This window comes from Brachycentrus maculatus, unplaced genomic scaffold (assembly GCF_059751285.1).
Source record: "Brachycentrus maculatus isolate JH-2025_06_01 unplaced genomic scaffold, ASM5975128v1 h1tg000104l, whole genome shotgun sequence".
In the NCBI taxonomy this organism is placed as follows: domain Eukaryota; kingdom Metazoa; phylum Arthropoda; class Insecta; order Trichoptera; family Brachycentridae; genus Brachycentrus; species Brachycentrus maculatus.
Window position 1 is genome coordinate 562,494 of NW_028280858.1, and position 17,607 is coordinate 580,100.

At 35.9% G+C, this 17,607-nt stretch overlaps 1 protein-coding gene across 1 annotated transcript in view; it reads right to left on the reverse strand.

Annotated features, from left to right (window-relative positions):
* Positions 1–17,607, reverse strand: part of PolE1 (DNA polymerase epsilon catalytic subunit 1) — a 29,803-nt gene that overhangs the window by 9,273 nt on the left and 2,923 nt on the right. The window contains exons 6-24 of the mRNA XM_088258770.1: positions 16,675–16,775; positions 16,160–16,301; positions 15,186–15,318; positions 14,077–14,190; positions 13,595–13,769; positions 12,498–12,765; positions 11,690–11,799; positions 10,825–10,943; positions 10,464–10,603; positions 8,835–9,017; positions 8,405–8,642; positions 6,974–7,729; positions 5,561–5,731; positions 4,763–4,933; positions 3,306–3,393; positions 2,810–2,949; positions 1,777–2,009; positions 1,016–1,141; positions 485–578 (exon numbers count right to left, since the gene is read on the reverse strand). Of these exons, the coding sequence (XP_088114896.1) occupies positions 485–578; positions 1,016–1,141; positions 1,777–2,009; positions 2,810–2,949; positions 3,306–3,393; positions 4,763–4,933; positions 5,561–5,731; positions 6,974–7,729; positions 8,405–8,642; positions 8,835–9,017; positions 10,464–10,603; positions 10,825–10,943; positions 11,690–11,799; positions 12,498–12,765; positions 13,595–13,769; positions 14,077–14,190; positions 15,186–15,318; positions 16,160–16,301; positions 16,675–16,775 (3,502 nt within the window). The remainder of the gene's footprint in view (positions 1–484; positions 579–1,015; positions 1,142–1,776; positions 2,010–2,809; positions 2,950–3,305; positions 3,394–4,762; positions 4,934–5,560; positions 5,732–6,973; positions 7,730–8,404; positions 8,643–8,834; positions 9,018–10,463; positions 10,604–10,824; positions 10,944–11,689; positions 11,800–12,497; positions 12,766–13,594; positions 13,770–14,076; positions 14,191–15,185; positions 15,319–16,159; positions 16,302–16,674; positions 16,776–17,607) is intronic.

Consider the following 17,607-nt stretch of genomic DNA (forward strand, 5'->3'; position numbering starts at 1 on the left):
TATTGATGCAGTGTTGTCTTAATCGTTACTTACATGAAGGCAAAGTGATCAATTTTGCCATGTGCTAGTTCATGGTTGAATATGAAAAATCACTAAAACATATTTTGGCCCCCCCTGGGAATCAAACCCGGAGCTTCCAGCACGGTAAATGCCCTAACCGTTACACTACAGAGGCAGACTAGAATTCACATATGCCTGCATATAACCTGCATGAACCTGCATATAATCGAGAACAAGTAGGCTCCACTATTGCTACTAGTGAATACAATCACACACTCCAAGCATGCAAGATTTGATCCCATCAGATCCGACAATAAACAAAATGCAAACAGTGATCCAGAATTTTCTCAGTTGTGGCGACACAATGTCTTTATTGGAGAAATTATAGAAACACAAGGCGATATGTTTGTTCAGTTTAATTTTCCCTTGATAATTTTTAAACTATGCAGAATAATTATTAATGACACCACTGATTAAAACTCACATTTTTTTGTAAATACGGTTGATACGCGATACTTTTAAACTGGAGTTGATTCAATGTGAAGTTATCCATATTTGTGAAACCCTTGGAAATCAATCTGAAAATTATAATCAAACAAAATAGTTTTTAAACAACCTTTTTTGGATTATTCAAAACTCCAATAGTGTAGTATGTATGTATTACACTAATGTGCAAAGGCAACTAGCCGTAACTCATATTACGGTTGTTTGGCGAAACACAGCTCAAAGCATTCTTATAACTGGCCTCTATCATATACAATCACAGATTTCGTTCTATCTCCTTCCTTTACCGAGGTATCCACTATCCAAATAGCCACAAAATTGTATTAATTTGATACATGTGTTGGCAAAAAGCATAACTTTAAGTTAACTTTAAACACATTTATCTCAAAACTACTGTTTTTAACTTGCGGCTATTTGTCTTTGCACATTAGTACAGGGTAAAAAAATGTATAACCATAAGTTACAATAGAGAAAAATAAGATTAGCGAGAGTTACAAAATATAAAACTTACTTTCTGGCTTCCTGCTTATCTACAGTACAGATGCATCCCAACTGAACGAGAACTCGGAATTCCAAACTCATTTGCGTCTCATAGATGCCTTCTATTTCAGGGGCTGACAATTCTGCCATCAACTCCCTATGACAAAATAATAATACAATAATTGTTCGATCAATATTTTCCAGGTTTCATGCATTGCGTCATGGATGGCTTCAACCGTTTCCCCAATAACTATATTTTTTATACAGTATGTACTTGGATATAAACCGTTTGTCTACATTCCGAAGGCTGAAAATCAGTTCGTACCGATCCAATTTGGTGATTTTATAAGAACTGTTTTTCAATTTTAAGTAGTAGTGTAGTTTTTCCATTCAAATATTTATTTAATATTACCCAAGATATGTAACAATCAAAGTGCAATTAACAATCAACACAACACTTTGCTGATGCAATGTAGTGCCCAATGCACCATTTGGAGCAGATAAGGGTTAGAAAAAAAAGGATATAGTAAATACAAATCGATTCTCAGGTAGCGTTTTCATTTATTAAACATAAACATATTTTTTGGTTACTGAATACAGAACTTCTATCCCTCAACTGCACCCAATGGTGCATAAGGCACTGTATCAAATTGAATACGTGTAAACTTTATCATTGGTCTCATGAAGCTGATAAGATTAGTTCTGCTTCCGAGGTAATGCATACTAAATAAATATACCAATTGTTTACGGATCTTTCTATCTCTATCATCTAATAACATCAGGTTGACTCACTCCTGATGCTGCCTGTAGAGTTCCTCCGGTACAGTGTACTGGTACAAGTGTGCCACGTGGCGCGCTCTCGGCAGGATGCGGTTGCACTTCTTCCATAGAGCCCCCTGCTCTTCCGGCCGACAGACTCGCTGGTTCACGTAGAATATCCGAGGCACTCTCAGCTTAATCTGGTGCAATTCCGAGCCCACCAGGGCCCACAGCTTAAATAGGCCGGGCTCACCAGTCTCATAGACCTGGAAACAGAACACATGAGAATCTCATACGTAAATATAATAATAATAATAATAATAAATCTTTATTCCAGCTTGACTAAGTGGTGGGTGCAATACTTAGTCAGCCATATATGTTTTACAGCATTTTTTTATCAAATTAAATTAAAAATATATAATTGATTGATTCGGCATTGACTTTGTGGAATGACATTAGTATTGAAAACTTTACTAATTATTTTTATTTACTTAAGTTAAGTTTTAATTTTTACCAGAAGATGAAAACATCTGAAAGTTTTTGAAACTAGTCGTATTATAAATAAAACTCATTGAAGTGGTATATTCAAGTGTTTAATTAAAAAAAAAAAAAAAAAAAAAAATATATATATATATATATATATATATATATATATATATATATATATATATATATATATCCCCAATGTAGAGTATATGGAGTCAGCACAAACTGTCTCCAGGCTTTTCTGTCAGCTGCCAGCATCCTCCCAAGTCAGGTCCGTCCCGAAGCTAAGATGAGAGCTGCCGACAAATTGTCAGCGTTGGTCATTCTAGGCGGGGCAAACCTGATGATACCTTGTAAGAGGCAAGCTTGATTGACGTTCTTGGGAGGCATGTGGAGTACATGGCCTAACCAACTGAATTGCCCTTTCCTGACAACAGTTGTGACCAATATTTTGTGCATACTATGCCTTATTTCTTCATGCATCACATAGTCAAACCAAACCATCAAATTATCAAACTGAAGTACATGGTTGCGTGTATGTGCACACTTTTTATACATGCCTTATCAAATAATACATTACCTGAATTATCTGCCAAGGAGAATCCAAAAGAGTTCGTTGTGCCCTTTTGAGGAAGCCTCCCAAAGTGGCGGAAGGCCCGTGACTGCGTACGGGAGCTAGACACTCGTCATCATTGGCTGTTCTTGAGGTGTCCTTTTTACCTAGTGATAAAAATATCATCAATACAATTTAAAAATAAGAAAATTAAGAGAGAAAAAAAATAGCCCAAGTCATATTCATCGATGGAAGAATTCAAAATATGTCTCAAATTTTGGATTCAGTTTTCATTTACACTATGTATGTGTATTGATATGAGAGACTGTTCCAATACAACCTTAACAATGTCAGTCACCGGTGGCTGACACAAGGCATTTCAATTGCGTCTCGACAGCCTCCGCAGGCTGACACAGGCATTTAATGTGTCAAGGTAACAGTTCTCATATCAATACACATACATAATGTAAAAGAAAACTCAATCCCGAATAAGGGTCAAAAGAAGAAGAAAAGTTGTAATAACCTCTTTTTCTTCTTGAACCAACTCCTCTCTGGGCTGCTTGCCACGCCCACTTCTTCTTTTGGAATACTATCCATTCTATTCTCTCTTTCTGTAAACATAAAACACAGAAATACATCAAACAATATCTAACATATACCTCTTTTGGTCAAAGGAATCTTGATTACTGTGCAATAAAGTTGTACAACCTGCTTCCATTATCCATAGCCATTAACCTGTCCGGGAGTATAGACGTAAATGAACGTCAGTGCGAGTTTTCCTTAACCGGATCCACGCGGCTCGCATAACCGTATGTGTTTTCATAAAACATGCCCCATACGCGGCTGACATAACCGTATGTGTTTTTACATTGCTCCAAGTTTCGAACCTCAGTTCAACTTGGAGGGATTTTTTCATGGTGTGGAACTTTGGATAAAATAATACGTCTATCCTTGGCCTCATGACATCAGTTGAAATATCTGACTAATAATTTGTAACATCACAAGGATAAATAAAAGAACAGATCCCTGATTTTTCTTGCGGTCGGTAATTAGTCCACGCCATAATCAAGCCCTATATCTGTCTCACTCTCGACGCTACGCATCGCCAGTGGGTAAGAGTGACACATGATGCGTGCTTTGATTTATTTATGTTACGATCTTATTTGTTTATATTACGATATATTTCAAGAATAATGTGACACAAGTGTATTATAGAGTACCAAAAAGGCACAATGAATCCCATTTAACGTTTTTGTTTAGGAAAATAAATTGTTTCTTAACTAAATACATGATAAAAGTGATCATTTAAAAAATGGCAAAATACCGACGCACACGGGCGTCTCTTAGGAACAAAGTTAACGCGGTTAAAAGGTTAAAGGAGTATCGACGTTAATGAACGCTGAAGTCCGTCTGTCAGTTAGTATGATGAAACTTGTATAGCAATGACATCTGTGGATATTTGTGTGTAATTTTGTAACAATTGAAAAATATTTATCAAAATAAATAAGTCATTTTTTTATCAAATTATTTTAACATAATTTCTATCTTCATAATATCAATTCAATGAAAAAAAAAATTTTTTCATGTAAAAAAAACCCACTCCCCTGAGAAAGTCGGACATCAATTTTTGTACTCCCGGAAAAATTAAATAACGAAACTAAGTATAAAAGAGCTATTTATAAATGGATAATGGAGGTAGGTAGATCTGAAATAGATCACATCATTCTGCCATGTCTTGCTTGATCGCTTGTCATAAACAATTTACTTTTCATATAATTTTATAAATATCCATTGTAAAATGTGCCCTCGGCATGGGAAAACCCAGTGAGGGCACATTATTATACATTGTAATTTGTAGTTATCTTCTTCTTCTTCTTGGTGTAGGTCTTGTGGCCTGTTTTTAAGAGGGGTTAGCCTCCTGCAATGTCCATTTCCAGCTATCAATCCATTGTCGATTTGTAGTTATAAATAAATAAATACCTTAGTTTTCCCAAATGGTGGCGGAGGACCCAAAGCCTCTCTCCAGGATGAGTGTTTGGATATTTCCTCCTGCGCAGGAGTCTCCCTTTTCCTCTTCATAATGGTGACCATTGGTCTGATTATACCAGAAGTCAGCTTCTTTGACGTACCAATATCTTCCATATCAGCCATCTATAACAGAAAAGTAATTTGAAGAAATAGAAGCAAAAGGAAAAATGAGAAAAACTTGGCATGATTAGGTACTTCAAAAACTTGGGTATTGACATACCATAACGAAATAATCGGGAGGTATGTATGAGGAAAAGCATGAATGAGAAAAAGGCGAAGAGTATTTGCAAAAACAGAGTGGTGCATTCTACCCCTGCAGGAAGCGGCGTCATGGTTAGTTAATTAGTTAGATAGAAATAAAATTGCGGTAGAGTAAGGTCGAACCCGGAAATTCTATCTCAGAGTCCGCGGCACTAACCACAGGACCACAACAAGACGATGAGTTGAGTAATTGAAACCACATTTTTTTATGAGGTCGAGGGATCTTGCATCTCTTATGTCACTGCGACCATATTAGGTCTACTGTGACCTCCCTCTGTGTCATAGCTCACTCTCAAGGCCTACTTGAGTCATGTAGCTCACAACCTGTCCTGGTGGTAGGAGCTTCACCTCCTCAGAGTCTAGTAGTGGTCCTCCAAGGATGTGACTTCGGTTGCAAGCGAGTGCGTCACAGTTATAAAAGATATGGACGGGTGTTTCGTTATCCTCCGTACAAAATCTGCAGACTGGGGAGTCATGGAAACCACTTACCGGTGTTGGCTCACTGTTTTCCTCATCGGCGATATCAGCATTGGAAGGTTGAGGTTTATCTTTTGTAATAAACATTTCATTGATCCTTCTCTGCTTGAAGACATCATTCTTCTCTAACATTTTTCTATGAAGCCAATCTGGATGCTTAACCCTTTCCACAGGATTTGAAAGCTAACAAAAAAAAAAAATTTAATAACTCATCATCGATAATATATTAATATCAATCACACAATCAGCAAGTGTTGAACTTATTTATTGTATCTGCAGACAGTTGGTAGAATTCCATTTTAAATTTTTGAGTAATATATCCAAAATTATACAAGGTTATTGGATTGAATTCGAATTTTATTTACATATTCTTCTTCTAACCCTTTTCCTCACCCAGTGGTGCATAGGGCACTGAATCATATCGACGCAGTGTTGCCTTGATCGTTACTTACACGAAGGCAAGATGATCCCTACTGCGCTTCAGGAACCAGTCCAGGGTAATATTAAATAAATATTAGAGTGTAAAATCAATTATATTTATTTTTAGCCCCCCCCTGGCAATCGAACCCGGGACTTCCAGCACGGTAGCTAAACACGCTAATCATGCTGCTAGCAGTTTGATAATGTCTTAATAAGACGAAACGTATCACATATTTTCATTATATATGCATATATGTAAATAAAAGAATAATTCAATCCAATAACCTTGTATAATTTTGTATATATTACCCAAAAATTTTAAAAAGTGTTGAACTGTTAGACTCACGACTTAGAGATTATGTACATATTGTAATTTTTCTCACTTGCTTGTCTCCCTTGTAGTGTTCAATTCTTATACATTGTAATACATTCTCTAATTATTTAATTTAGTGCCATTTTTACTGTTTTGCTTATTTCACAATTACAATATTGTTTTTACATATACATACATGTTTCAAGAGCAAACAATATTTCCAAATGAAAATATGTTGAAATTATTATGAGTCCATTGAAAGTATATAAAACCCTTATCCCTTATCCGCACCCCAATGGTGCATAGGGCACTGCGTCATATAAACGCAGTGTTATCTTGATCGTTTACACATGAAGGAAAGGTGATCAGCCCTCCGCTTCAGGTACCAGTCCAGGGTAATATTGAATAAATATTACAGTGAAAAAATCACTCATATTTATTTTAAATATATAAAAAAGTATATAAACTTAAATAAAAGTCATACTATGGTTTATTTAAACTACTTTGTAAATTGTAAAAAAAAAACCTTGAATCGTGTGTTAGTGAGTGTGTCGGAAAGTTTATGCGTTCTCTAGAGTAATCATTTTTACTAATTGGGGGTCAATAGAGATGCACCATAATACAAACTTGATAAATAAAATAAATTTAAATTGTATTGAATATTGAATTTAAAATAAATTTTAGGTACATACCCCCTGCATCGCTGCTGGAATTGTGATGATCTTTTGTATAGCTCCACTCAATCTCTCGATATAATAGCCCCAGTCCAAAACGTCTCTGATATTGATATCATCAGAAATCGAGTTATCCTTTAGCCAGCGCCGTAAATGGTGTCTCTTGACGCTCGCTCCTGTTTGGAAAATTGCCAGAGGAATGGCTCTTTCTGTAACCGGGGCTCCGTCGGGCTTACGGGAAATAATGAATTTACAAGCTAACCCCGCGTCTTTTACCATTTGGTCTCCTAAAAACTCCGCCAGTCTTTTGGCAGTCGAAATGGATGTGGATTTTTGACCGCCGTACTCTTCGAGCTTCTTAGACATGGAGCGGTTTTCGGAGATCAATTCAAACAGCTCCGAATCCGGCATGTTACATCCTTTGCTGTATAACACGTCCAGCCAGTAGTCGGCGATCTTCGCTACCGCAGCATAACAAGTCTCCAAGGAATCCCCTTTGAGGAATGCGTCAAAGACAGAGGACTGGAAGATTTTAATGAGCTGCAGCTCTCCTCTGCGTTTCACTTCAAATCCTTTCAGTTCGGCAAGTGTTCCGTCGAAATTAAACACGGCATATCGTTTTTTGAGCTTTTTACCCTCCTCCTTGGACGCGGGTAGAACCATTCCTAGGTAAGGCCCGTCTACTTCGAAGAAGATGGAATTTTCCGATCTTTGTGAATATTTCATGGCAATCGGATCATCGAGTTCGTGATATTGATCATTGGTAAATGAGTCCTGAAAAAAAAACCTATATGTAATTGGGTAATAGAATAAAGATGGAATTTTTTTCTTCTTTCACGTCTTGATGATACACTTTCTTCTGCCCCTTATCTCCACTCAATGGCACATAAGGCACTAATACGAGTGCAGTTTATTACAAAGAAACACATTTTGAGTGTGTCCAAATACTTTTTCACAAATCTGGATTTAATCCGCTTAGGAGTTATTTTTACATTTTTGACATCTCAACATAAATGAAGACAAATATGGAAGTCTGGGTATTCACAGGGCTTATGACCTGCCATAGGCTGGTTAAGTGATCACTTTACACACATGCAATATTCACCATTCTACCCACTTATTGACGACCACACTACCCACATTTTTGGAACTCCTACATACATGTATTATTAATCCCATGACACTGTACTTGTGGATTCACTGGAGCCAACTATGGTTGGATTAGGAAAGTTTTTATTTAGCAGTGAACCCACATTGCACTGCACGGCCAACCCCAAGGTAGACGTCCCGTCAGACAGACGACCAAAGAGATGGGCAGATGACCAAAGAGATGGATTGACAGCTAGGAATCAACATTGCAGGAGGCTAATCCCTCTCAAAAACAGGCCGCAAGGCCTACACCAAGCGGAGGAAGAAGAAGAAAGTATTGTAATCATTCCACATTGTTACCTTGACCATGGAGTTGAGAACAGCGTTGGGATATGAAATGATCATTTTCTTTTTCTTGGCGTGGCTAGACAGGACGGAGAATGTCTCGGGGAAGGAGGCCGGTAGGACGCACCAAATGCCGTCGGTATCCAGCTCCAAGGGTCGGCCGACCTGTTCGATAATCTCCCTGGCCTTCATGATGATGTGTGCTCCGGTGTAGCACACAATCCCGGCCATTTCCATGCTGTGCCAGCGAGCCCTGGTCAGAGAAGGATACAAAGTTAAAAAGGAGATCGGCTGTCTCGATTTTTACAGAAGAAAATGTTTAAATAATTATCACATTGTTTGCGGGAAACGCTTAAATGCGTCTTTTACATACTGTTGGTAGAGAGCGGGAGACGCTATAAGCCCTTAATTTTTTATATTATATTTTGACATCTGACATGATTACCCTCTCCTCATGACATATCCGTAGAAAGAGTTGAGGATGCACTTGTGAGCCAGCTGAAGGGAGTCATACAACACTTCGCAAGACTTTGCGGCTTTGATCTCCCCCGCATCTCCACCTGCCACCGCGTCGGCTACCTTCTGCTTGGCTTGCTTGTTCAGTGCTTTATACTCGTATCTTCTGTCTCTGTTGACAAAATAAAGTAACACATGAGGGGTAAAGAAACAAAAATCAACGTTATCTTTTGTTTCTTTCAGTGGTAAAATATTTCAATTCAATCAAATTTTCAATTCAATTTATTCAATAATTAATATATACATTACAAACAAACATTTAAGGCGTATAAATTAAAAAAACCAATTGAAAAGTAAGACTCTTGTTAAATGTGTAGAAGAATCCCGCTTCAAAAACTCCTTCGGACACATGGAACAGATCAGTATCCAATGTGATATTGTTCAACATAGCGGTAGCTCTTCCTACAGGCATAACCATCGACAGGCATAACCATGCCGACGCTGTCTTAGGTAACTATCGGGAACATACAGACCAATGCTCCGGATAATTTCAGGATTATCGATCATACCGCGCAACAATTGATTTTTTAAAAATATATTACTCATTTGCTCATATCGTAGTCATACAGGAGAAAGTGACCGAGTGTATTTTTTAAAAAAACGTGATCATAGACTATTTGATATCTTACTACCTTAATATTGGAATGATTTTGATTTTAAACTTAATAATACATTGACTTAAAAATGACTAACTGCATTGATGTTTATTTTCTTACCAAAGCAAAAGTGACTGAAATGGCCCTCCTGAACATTTTGCGTTTTGTTAGTTGGTCATTTTCTCCTGTACGACTACGATATATTTATATATTTTTTATTTTATGTACATAACAATGTCATATGTACATAAAACATATACATATATTGTAAGAAGACAAAGAACAAGTTTTATGACAAGTTAAGAATGATTCTCCAATTTACAAATGCAGATTATTACAAAGAACTTCTACATATATTATTAATCTTGAAAAAAGGGAGAGGAAGATCCCCACACGATGGACAAATCAAATTAAGGCAGCAGCAGGCACCTCGGTGGTTAGCGCGCTACGCGCAGCGCAGTCAAGGGATAACTGGAGAAGAGTCATTGCTTCCACAAGAGTCACAACCCTCAGTTATGAGGAATAAGACGGAGAAGAAGAATATATTATAAGTTGTTACATACACAGACATACACATATATAAAGACATACGTATACATACATACATGCCTTTGTATAGACAGGGAGATAAAATAATAATTAATAATCAGAAAATAGCAAGAGGACATAACCGAGAATTACACCAGAGGTAATATTTTCCTCTTAAAGGCACCCTTGCCGATGTGAAAAGGAGATATGCAAGGAGATACGGTTGTGCGGGGGGATACTGCCCTCCCAAACGGCATTTCCATCGGCAGGTTGGTTCTACCGAATGGGGAACATAACAACCTAACCTCCCGAAACCTGAGAAAGTGGTATTATTTTTGCTTAGCGCATTATTACATAATAATACGCTTAACAAAACATTACATAGATGTAGCTAGATCATTTTTTAAATATTTTTATGATAGATTTCAAAGTACCTGAATGCTCTGACAGTATCTACATAGAAAGAATTTTCCTTCTGACAAATGGTGGTTGTTTTGACTTCCTCTCTCGTGATTTTAGTTTTCTTGTAAGCAATTCTGCAGTAATCGGCTAAGCGTTTCTTCTCATAAGCAGCCTGTAATATTTAATAACACATTAAACAAATTTTCAAAAATACAAATATATATTTTGGTTATATTACGTGTGTAAAGATTGAAAGGGTATCAAAAAAGTATGTTAATCAGTAACAGGCGATTGATTCCTTAAAATAAGTTGTTACTTAATCCGGATTTTAAATTTTATCACTCCATTTTTATTGTAATGATTGTCAATAAGTAATATTAATGATCAAATAACCTGATCTTCCTTAGGAAGCGCATGGAAGGCCCTCGGAGGTCCGCCGGGGAAAAGAGCAGGAAACTTCTCAGTCTCCAATTGTTGCTGGATTCTTTGGTATTCACTACGGGTGGCGGGTGCTACGTAAAAAATAAAAAAATATCATAAAAATGATTAAAGTTATTGGTAAAAATATTGGTAAAGATAATCCTACTGTTAACAATCAAAACAATTTATGAAAATAGAGTAAACGGAGAAGTTATGCTCCCCCCCTCTTTTTACAAGATCTGATATTAGAATTTTAACTATTTGATATTTATGCCATGAAAATACTACGTATAATAATGATTTTTAACTAAAAAGCCATCAACTAGCCTAATTGGCCGATATTCACCATAGAATATAATAACACATTACAGACGGGTATTTTTTATGCCTGCAAACCGCTGGCGACGGGATTTGATAATTAGGTACATACATATAGTTAAGACCTTAACAAAGAGATTGGTATATCCGTATAAAAACATTGGATAATTCCTTATTTTCTGCCTTTAAAATGAGGCCAGCGCAGAAGGTAAAAATACCCTTCCCGTCCTTAACCCTTACTGGTCCAATGTCGAATCTCATTCGACATCGATTTTTTTCTCTTAGGTCCCATGTTAGATGTTATTTGACATTTCTTTCATCATTAGTATTATTTATTTAAATTCCAAGCATACATTTTTGTCACTCGTATCTATTGCAACAGTATGTGGAGCAGAGGACAAAGGCTTTTTTCCAATTGGAATGTAACTGTCTACCTAGATTTTTTGAGGGACCGGAAAGGGTTAAGCATCAATCGACCAAACCTTTCCCATCAGAAGTGTGTTAATAAGCAGTTACATACAATATTCTCCTCTCCACACCCACTCCATATCCCTCTGACAAGTAGCACCGGGTCGGTTCAGGTCGCACACGGCACACACGCTGGAGTTTACCATGGCTGACGGCTGCAACCTAACGAAGAAACACCAAAAGCTAGTTAAATTGAACACTAATGCAACTGTAGTGGTCAGTCAACTCGGCAGCTAATAATAGTGAATTTCTCAGAATTTGATAAATGCAACTATGTAGAACAAAGGAGGCAGTGACCGGGAACAAAGAAGTGCACACATTCAGTGAAAGGCTACCTGGATTTGTTTTGACTAACATGTCAACGGACTTTGATCCTCAACCGAGACAAAGGAAAAAAGAGTTCCCAAACGATATAAATGGGGTACAGGCCGTGCCTCGCTATCTCATTTCTCCGCCAGGAACGCGACTACGACGATCGATATCTCACTCCTCCACTGGAGGCTCGTCAAGTATCATCAACGTCACGAGACTACCACATCAAGACTTCGCCACGATCTACAGTCCAGCATCTTCGCCAACGCCACGAAGATACTCCGTTCGGCCCGACAGTCCATCTACGCTGCTACGACACCGCTACGACGCAGCCACATCATTGCTTCGACCCCACTATGCCACGCTACGTCATCGCTACACCAAGTACACTGCACCGCTTCGTGTAGCACCTTTCGATCAACAAATACTTATTCAATCCGACCGTCTTCTTCCTCCACACCACCACAATCCCCAAACAACTTTTGACATAATTTTAAAATATTACAAAATTCTGATTCCTGTAAACAGGTCCTAAAAAAAATAATTACCTGTTAGTAAGGATGATATTAGGATACATAGCCCCAACATCCAAGTGATAAATGATGGGGTTCTCCAATCTGTTGGGATGGTCGCGAAGCATCATTAGTTTCTCTTTGATCTGATCGCAGACCTCATCGAAATTAGTCACTAACTCCAGGGGAACCTTCTCTTCCTCTTCAATTGCATGTTTCATTACTTTGCCTATTGAATCTATCAGTTTGTCAAACATTTCCGGCACTAGTTTGAATCTGCACGGAATATCGGCTCGAAAAACCCCTGAAAATAAAACATAAGAAACCTTTACTACCACTCTTTTAACTGGGTTTAAAATTAAAAAAATGTACCATCCTGTAGATTACTGTTTCAATAATCACTAAACAAAATATTAATAATTATAAAAAATATAATTTCTTGTTTAGATTATGTCTATAACTGTCAGTACAGTAATGCCTCCATATAAGGGACTTATTGGGGGGAGGGGGTGTCCGTTAAAGCCGAGTATGTTATATAGAAATAGGTTTAAAAATAAATTATAAAAAAACTTTTTGTTTGGAAGATATAAACACTGTATTAAGATATAAATAAACTATACAAAATACAAACAAAATTCAATTTATTGTCTTCCGACACTCATTGTGATTGCTGTTTGATATTGACACGCTTGCTTTCGGTAATCCTGCTTTGAAAAATGGATTGAGTTTTACTTGTACTTTTGAAGTTTTCTTTATTTTTTTATAATCAACTCTATAAAATTACGAAAATGCGTATAATACAGTTGAACTTTGTTATTTGACGATAAGTCAATAACGGATTTTTGAACATTATATCCGAAATTCGTTAAATGGAGGTCCGTTATATCGAGGTTTTACTGTATTAGGATGAATCAGCTACATTTCAAGCTAAAAATAATTGCACTATTAACACTAGTTCTAAAAAAATGACATTTTAAATTTGGATGGAAAATTTTGCCATATGATAAAACATACAGAAACTGGTTTAGTTCATTTTGTTCTATGCATAAATAAAAAGAAAAATCAATTGAATTTTAGAAAGTTGGAATAGCATCCTTGCATATGGGAAATTATATAAATAACGGCATTGTTACCAGATTCCAAAGCTTCCACGTGCCCACCAACATAAGTCTCATGATCCAGGAGATGCCCGTCTGGAGTGAGTTTATTGAGCTCTTCCACTTGCTTATTGGGGAACACAATATTGGCGTGGAAAGCCTCAACCATCAACAGAGACTCACAAAGAGTGCCAGAGCCCTTTCTCAACACCTGAAATAATCCAGATTTTATTATTTCGAGAAATAAAAATACTTTGTGTTTTGATCCATTCACATTTTTATTAACCAACTAGTTTCGGCAACAACTAGTTGGTTAATAAAAATGTGAGTGGATCAAAACACAAAGTATTTTTATTTCTTGAAATAATATATCAATATGATCCACAAAGTTAATGCTTTCAATATTCAAAAAAATCCAGATTTTGTTAGATTATAATATTTTACATTTTCAATACCATTTTGTTAATTTTCTGGTTTATTATAGCGTTTGTCATTTAATTAAGTAGATTAGCTCTTACCTCATCTGGTTCCTGAGGAATGATGGTACACAGGGCAAAAATAAACGGGTGGACATATTTCATATACAAGTAGTAAGTAGCAACGGCATCAGACACTGAATAATTGGATAACACCTGTAAAAATAAAAATAAAAAATCTTACAGATGTCTCAGAGATGAAGCGGAGGAAATAGAGAAGTGTTTTGGCATTTACAAGGCTTACGGCCTATCATTGGCTGGCTTAATGGATCAATTTATATACTAGTTAAACATTCGCCACTCTGCCCATGTTTAAACATCCATAACATCATTTTTGTGACTTGTATTTATTCAATATACATGAGCCCATTTACAAACGAGTTGGCTGCGACATCTAATGAGATTTTCGTGAAGTAGAGTGAATCCTCTGCGAGACATCTCTGACATAACAATCCCCCGGGTGATAAATCTAATATTTATATGCTTGCAAAGATTAGATATATTTAAAATATTGTCAATGAAGCAACATATATTTATACATAAGTTAGTTAAGAGAACGATTATTTGAATTTTTCCACAATTTGAAAAGTAGAATGATATTTTGAATTTTACAATGATGTTTTCTGTCAATTCTAAGCATCGTTCGTCATCATCTTATGATATTTTTGCACATTTCGCTCACTCCTTTCAAGAATGTCATGGAGAACGTTTTTAAAGTTTACAAATATAATACAAAGTATCAAAAATAAATATCAAGCCACTTATTGAACTTTTTACTGTGCAGCAGATCTTTTTAGGTAAAACCTGAAGGTTTATTCTCCATTTGAAAAATATTAAGTTTATTTTTAAAAAAATAATTAAACAATACCTTTTCTTCAAAATGCAAAAACAACACTTTCTGCCCTGTAGCGGGTAAATATTAAGTTTAAAATATGCCGCTTTTGCTGGGATATAGTACATTTTCTGGGCATTCCGAAAACATGCACAACTGAAAATTGACGATTTTTTATTTATGAAGTTCTTGAAAGGAGTGAGCGATTTGCGATTTCAAGGCTCACCCGACAATGGGACAGGATCAAAATAAAGGGATACTTTTTATTTTATGCACTACCAATCGGATGTCAGAAGATCAATAAATATAAGACCCTTACCTGTGGTTGTTCTACAGCCATCTTACACATATCCTCAGGATCTAATTCTACAGGATCATATCGAAGCTTTGCTTTGGCTACAGCCTTCAGGCCTTGTGAACCAACCGGCAAATAGGAATCTCGTTTTACCCAACTGAAAAATGTAAATCGAGATTATTATAATTTAAAAAAAATTAACCCTCATCCGCACCAGATGGTGCATAGGGCACTGCATCATTTATATGATGCAGTGCAGTGCTTATGCGCAGTGTTATTTTGATCGTTAACACATGAAGGGAAGGTGATCAGCCCCCCGCTTCAGGTACCAGTCCAAGGTTATATTGAATAAATATGTATTAGAGTTATTAAAAACTCACTTACATTTATTAAACCCCCCTTGGAAATCGAACCCGGGACCTCCAGTACGATAGTCAAGTATATTACATTAGCAATGTAGTATTTATAATTTCTTTTGTTTACATTTCACTTCTCATAATTTTATGGTGCATACATTATTTTTTTATAGGATAAATAAAGTTCTTATTGTAAATACACAAATATTTCAATTTGATACCATATTGTATGTTATTAAAATACAAATAGTAAATTGTGGTAGAGTGGGCTCGAACCCAGAAATGCAGTGTCTACAGTATTAACCACGGGACTACAACTCGATTTACATATATGTACTTGAATAATAAATAACATAATTTTTAAAAAACAAAGTGCAGGTTTTAAATTAAAATTAGTTTTGTTTATAAAATATTTATGTCAATCATTCAGAGATCTCAAAAACTAGGATAGTTTAACTACCAGGCAAAATGGGTTGTGTCCTAACTGTATTATGTAATTAGATGCTGTATCATTCAACACTTAGATTACATTGATATATTGACTTATACTCGGTATGATAAAAAAGTAACTACTAATTTTATTAACATTTTTGTAAAAAAAAATAAGTAAAAATTAACTGTTTATCTTGATGAATATTTTACCAGAAACAGTCCATGTGCATAGCGGGCCTACAAAGGTATGATCCTTCTCTCAAGTTCTGTTTAGAAAATCCAATTTCCTTTTTCATATTCAAACCATGAATTAATGCCCGTGCTTCCACAAATGGCCAATCAAAGAAGTCACCTACAATTTTTTTTTTTTAATTTTAGTTTTCAATAAGTAAAGATATAATGATTGAATATGTATAATAATATTATTAAAATAGGTAATTTTTATCTTAACACACTTGGGACGGGAAAGTTATTTCTAGCCATTCGGTCGATTGATGCTTAAGGACGGAAAGGGTATTTTTATCTTCTGTGCCTGCCTCAAAGTCAGAAAAGAAAGAATTACACATTCAATATTTTTATATGAATATTATGTATCAATCTCTTTGTTAAGGTCTTAACTATATGTACATAATTATCGAATTACATCGCCAGTGTCTACAGGCGTAAAGAGCACCTGTCCGAAATGTGTTAAAATGTAAGTACCATTAATAAATAGTTATTTTTACCGTTGTATGTTACAAATATGTGAGGTTTCACGTCTAAAATGTGATCAAAAAATTTCTGCAATAATGCCAATTCATTTTCTTCATTGAAGACTATAAACATTCTGTAACATAAATACAAAATTGTAAATTATTTTCGCTGTACATTGTATCCATTAATCCCTCCTCAAAGTACCCATGGCTTTGTGTCAGATGCCTCTAGGTAACAGACACCTTTACATTTTTATCATCAAACTGATGTGAAAAACTATCACTGTCACTTTTACTTTATAGTATAGTACATATTAGTCTTTGAATTCTCCTTCACGATGTTATCAAATCGCTTTCAACTGAAACTGGACCAGAATTAACTCCCGTTTCATTATCGTTTTCCATATACAGTATTTGTGTTATTATAACGATATTTGTTTTATTTTATACAAAATCACTACACTCAATTATAAACATCTCACAATGGTGGATATGTAAAGACTGCTGTGATATTCTTCAAATAAATACATATTTGCGCGTTACGGTTACTCAACAATATGCAAATGATTGATATAAATATAATACATAACTAAATACAAATAATTATTTTTTATTCATTAATTACTGGCACCCCTACCTGCGACGTTCTTAGTCCCGACTGGAAGTTGAAATGAACTCAAAGCTCGCCGCCAGCGCGAGTCATTAAGTTTGCTGTTTTTTTGCGCATGGCATAAAAAGTGTGGTTAAGAAACATGCGGAATTTACTTGATATATTAATCTTTTGTATAAGTTGCGTGCATTTAGCTAACCAAAATCTTTTATATAGTTTTGTCTTGCAAAAGATGCCTGAACAATGGCAAACAGTTGTGCATGAATTACCTTACTCATTTTTATTTGCAATTATTTGTGGTAAACTCTCGGTCTTTCTAGCATGATATGCGCAAAAGTCCTGGTAGCCAAAGGGAT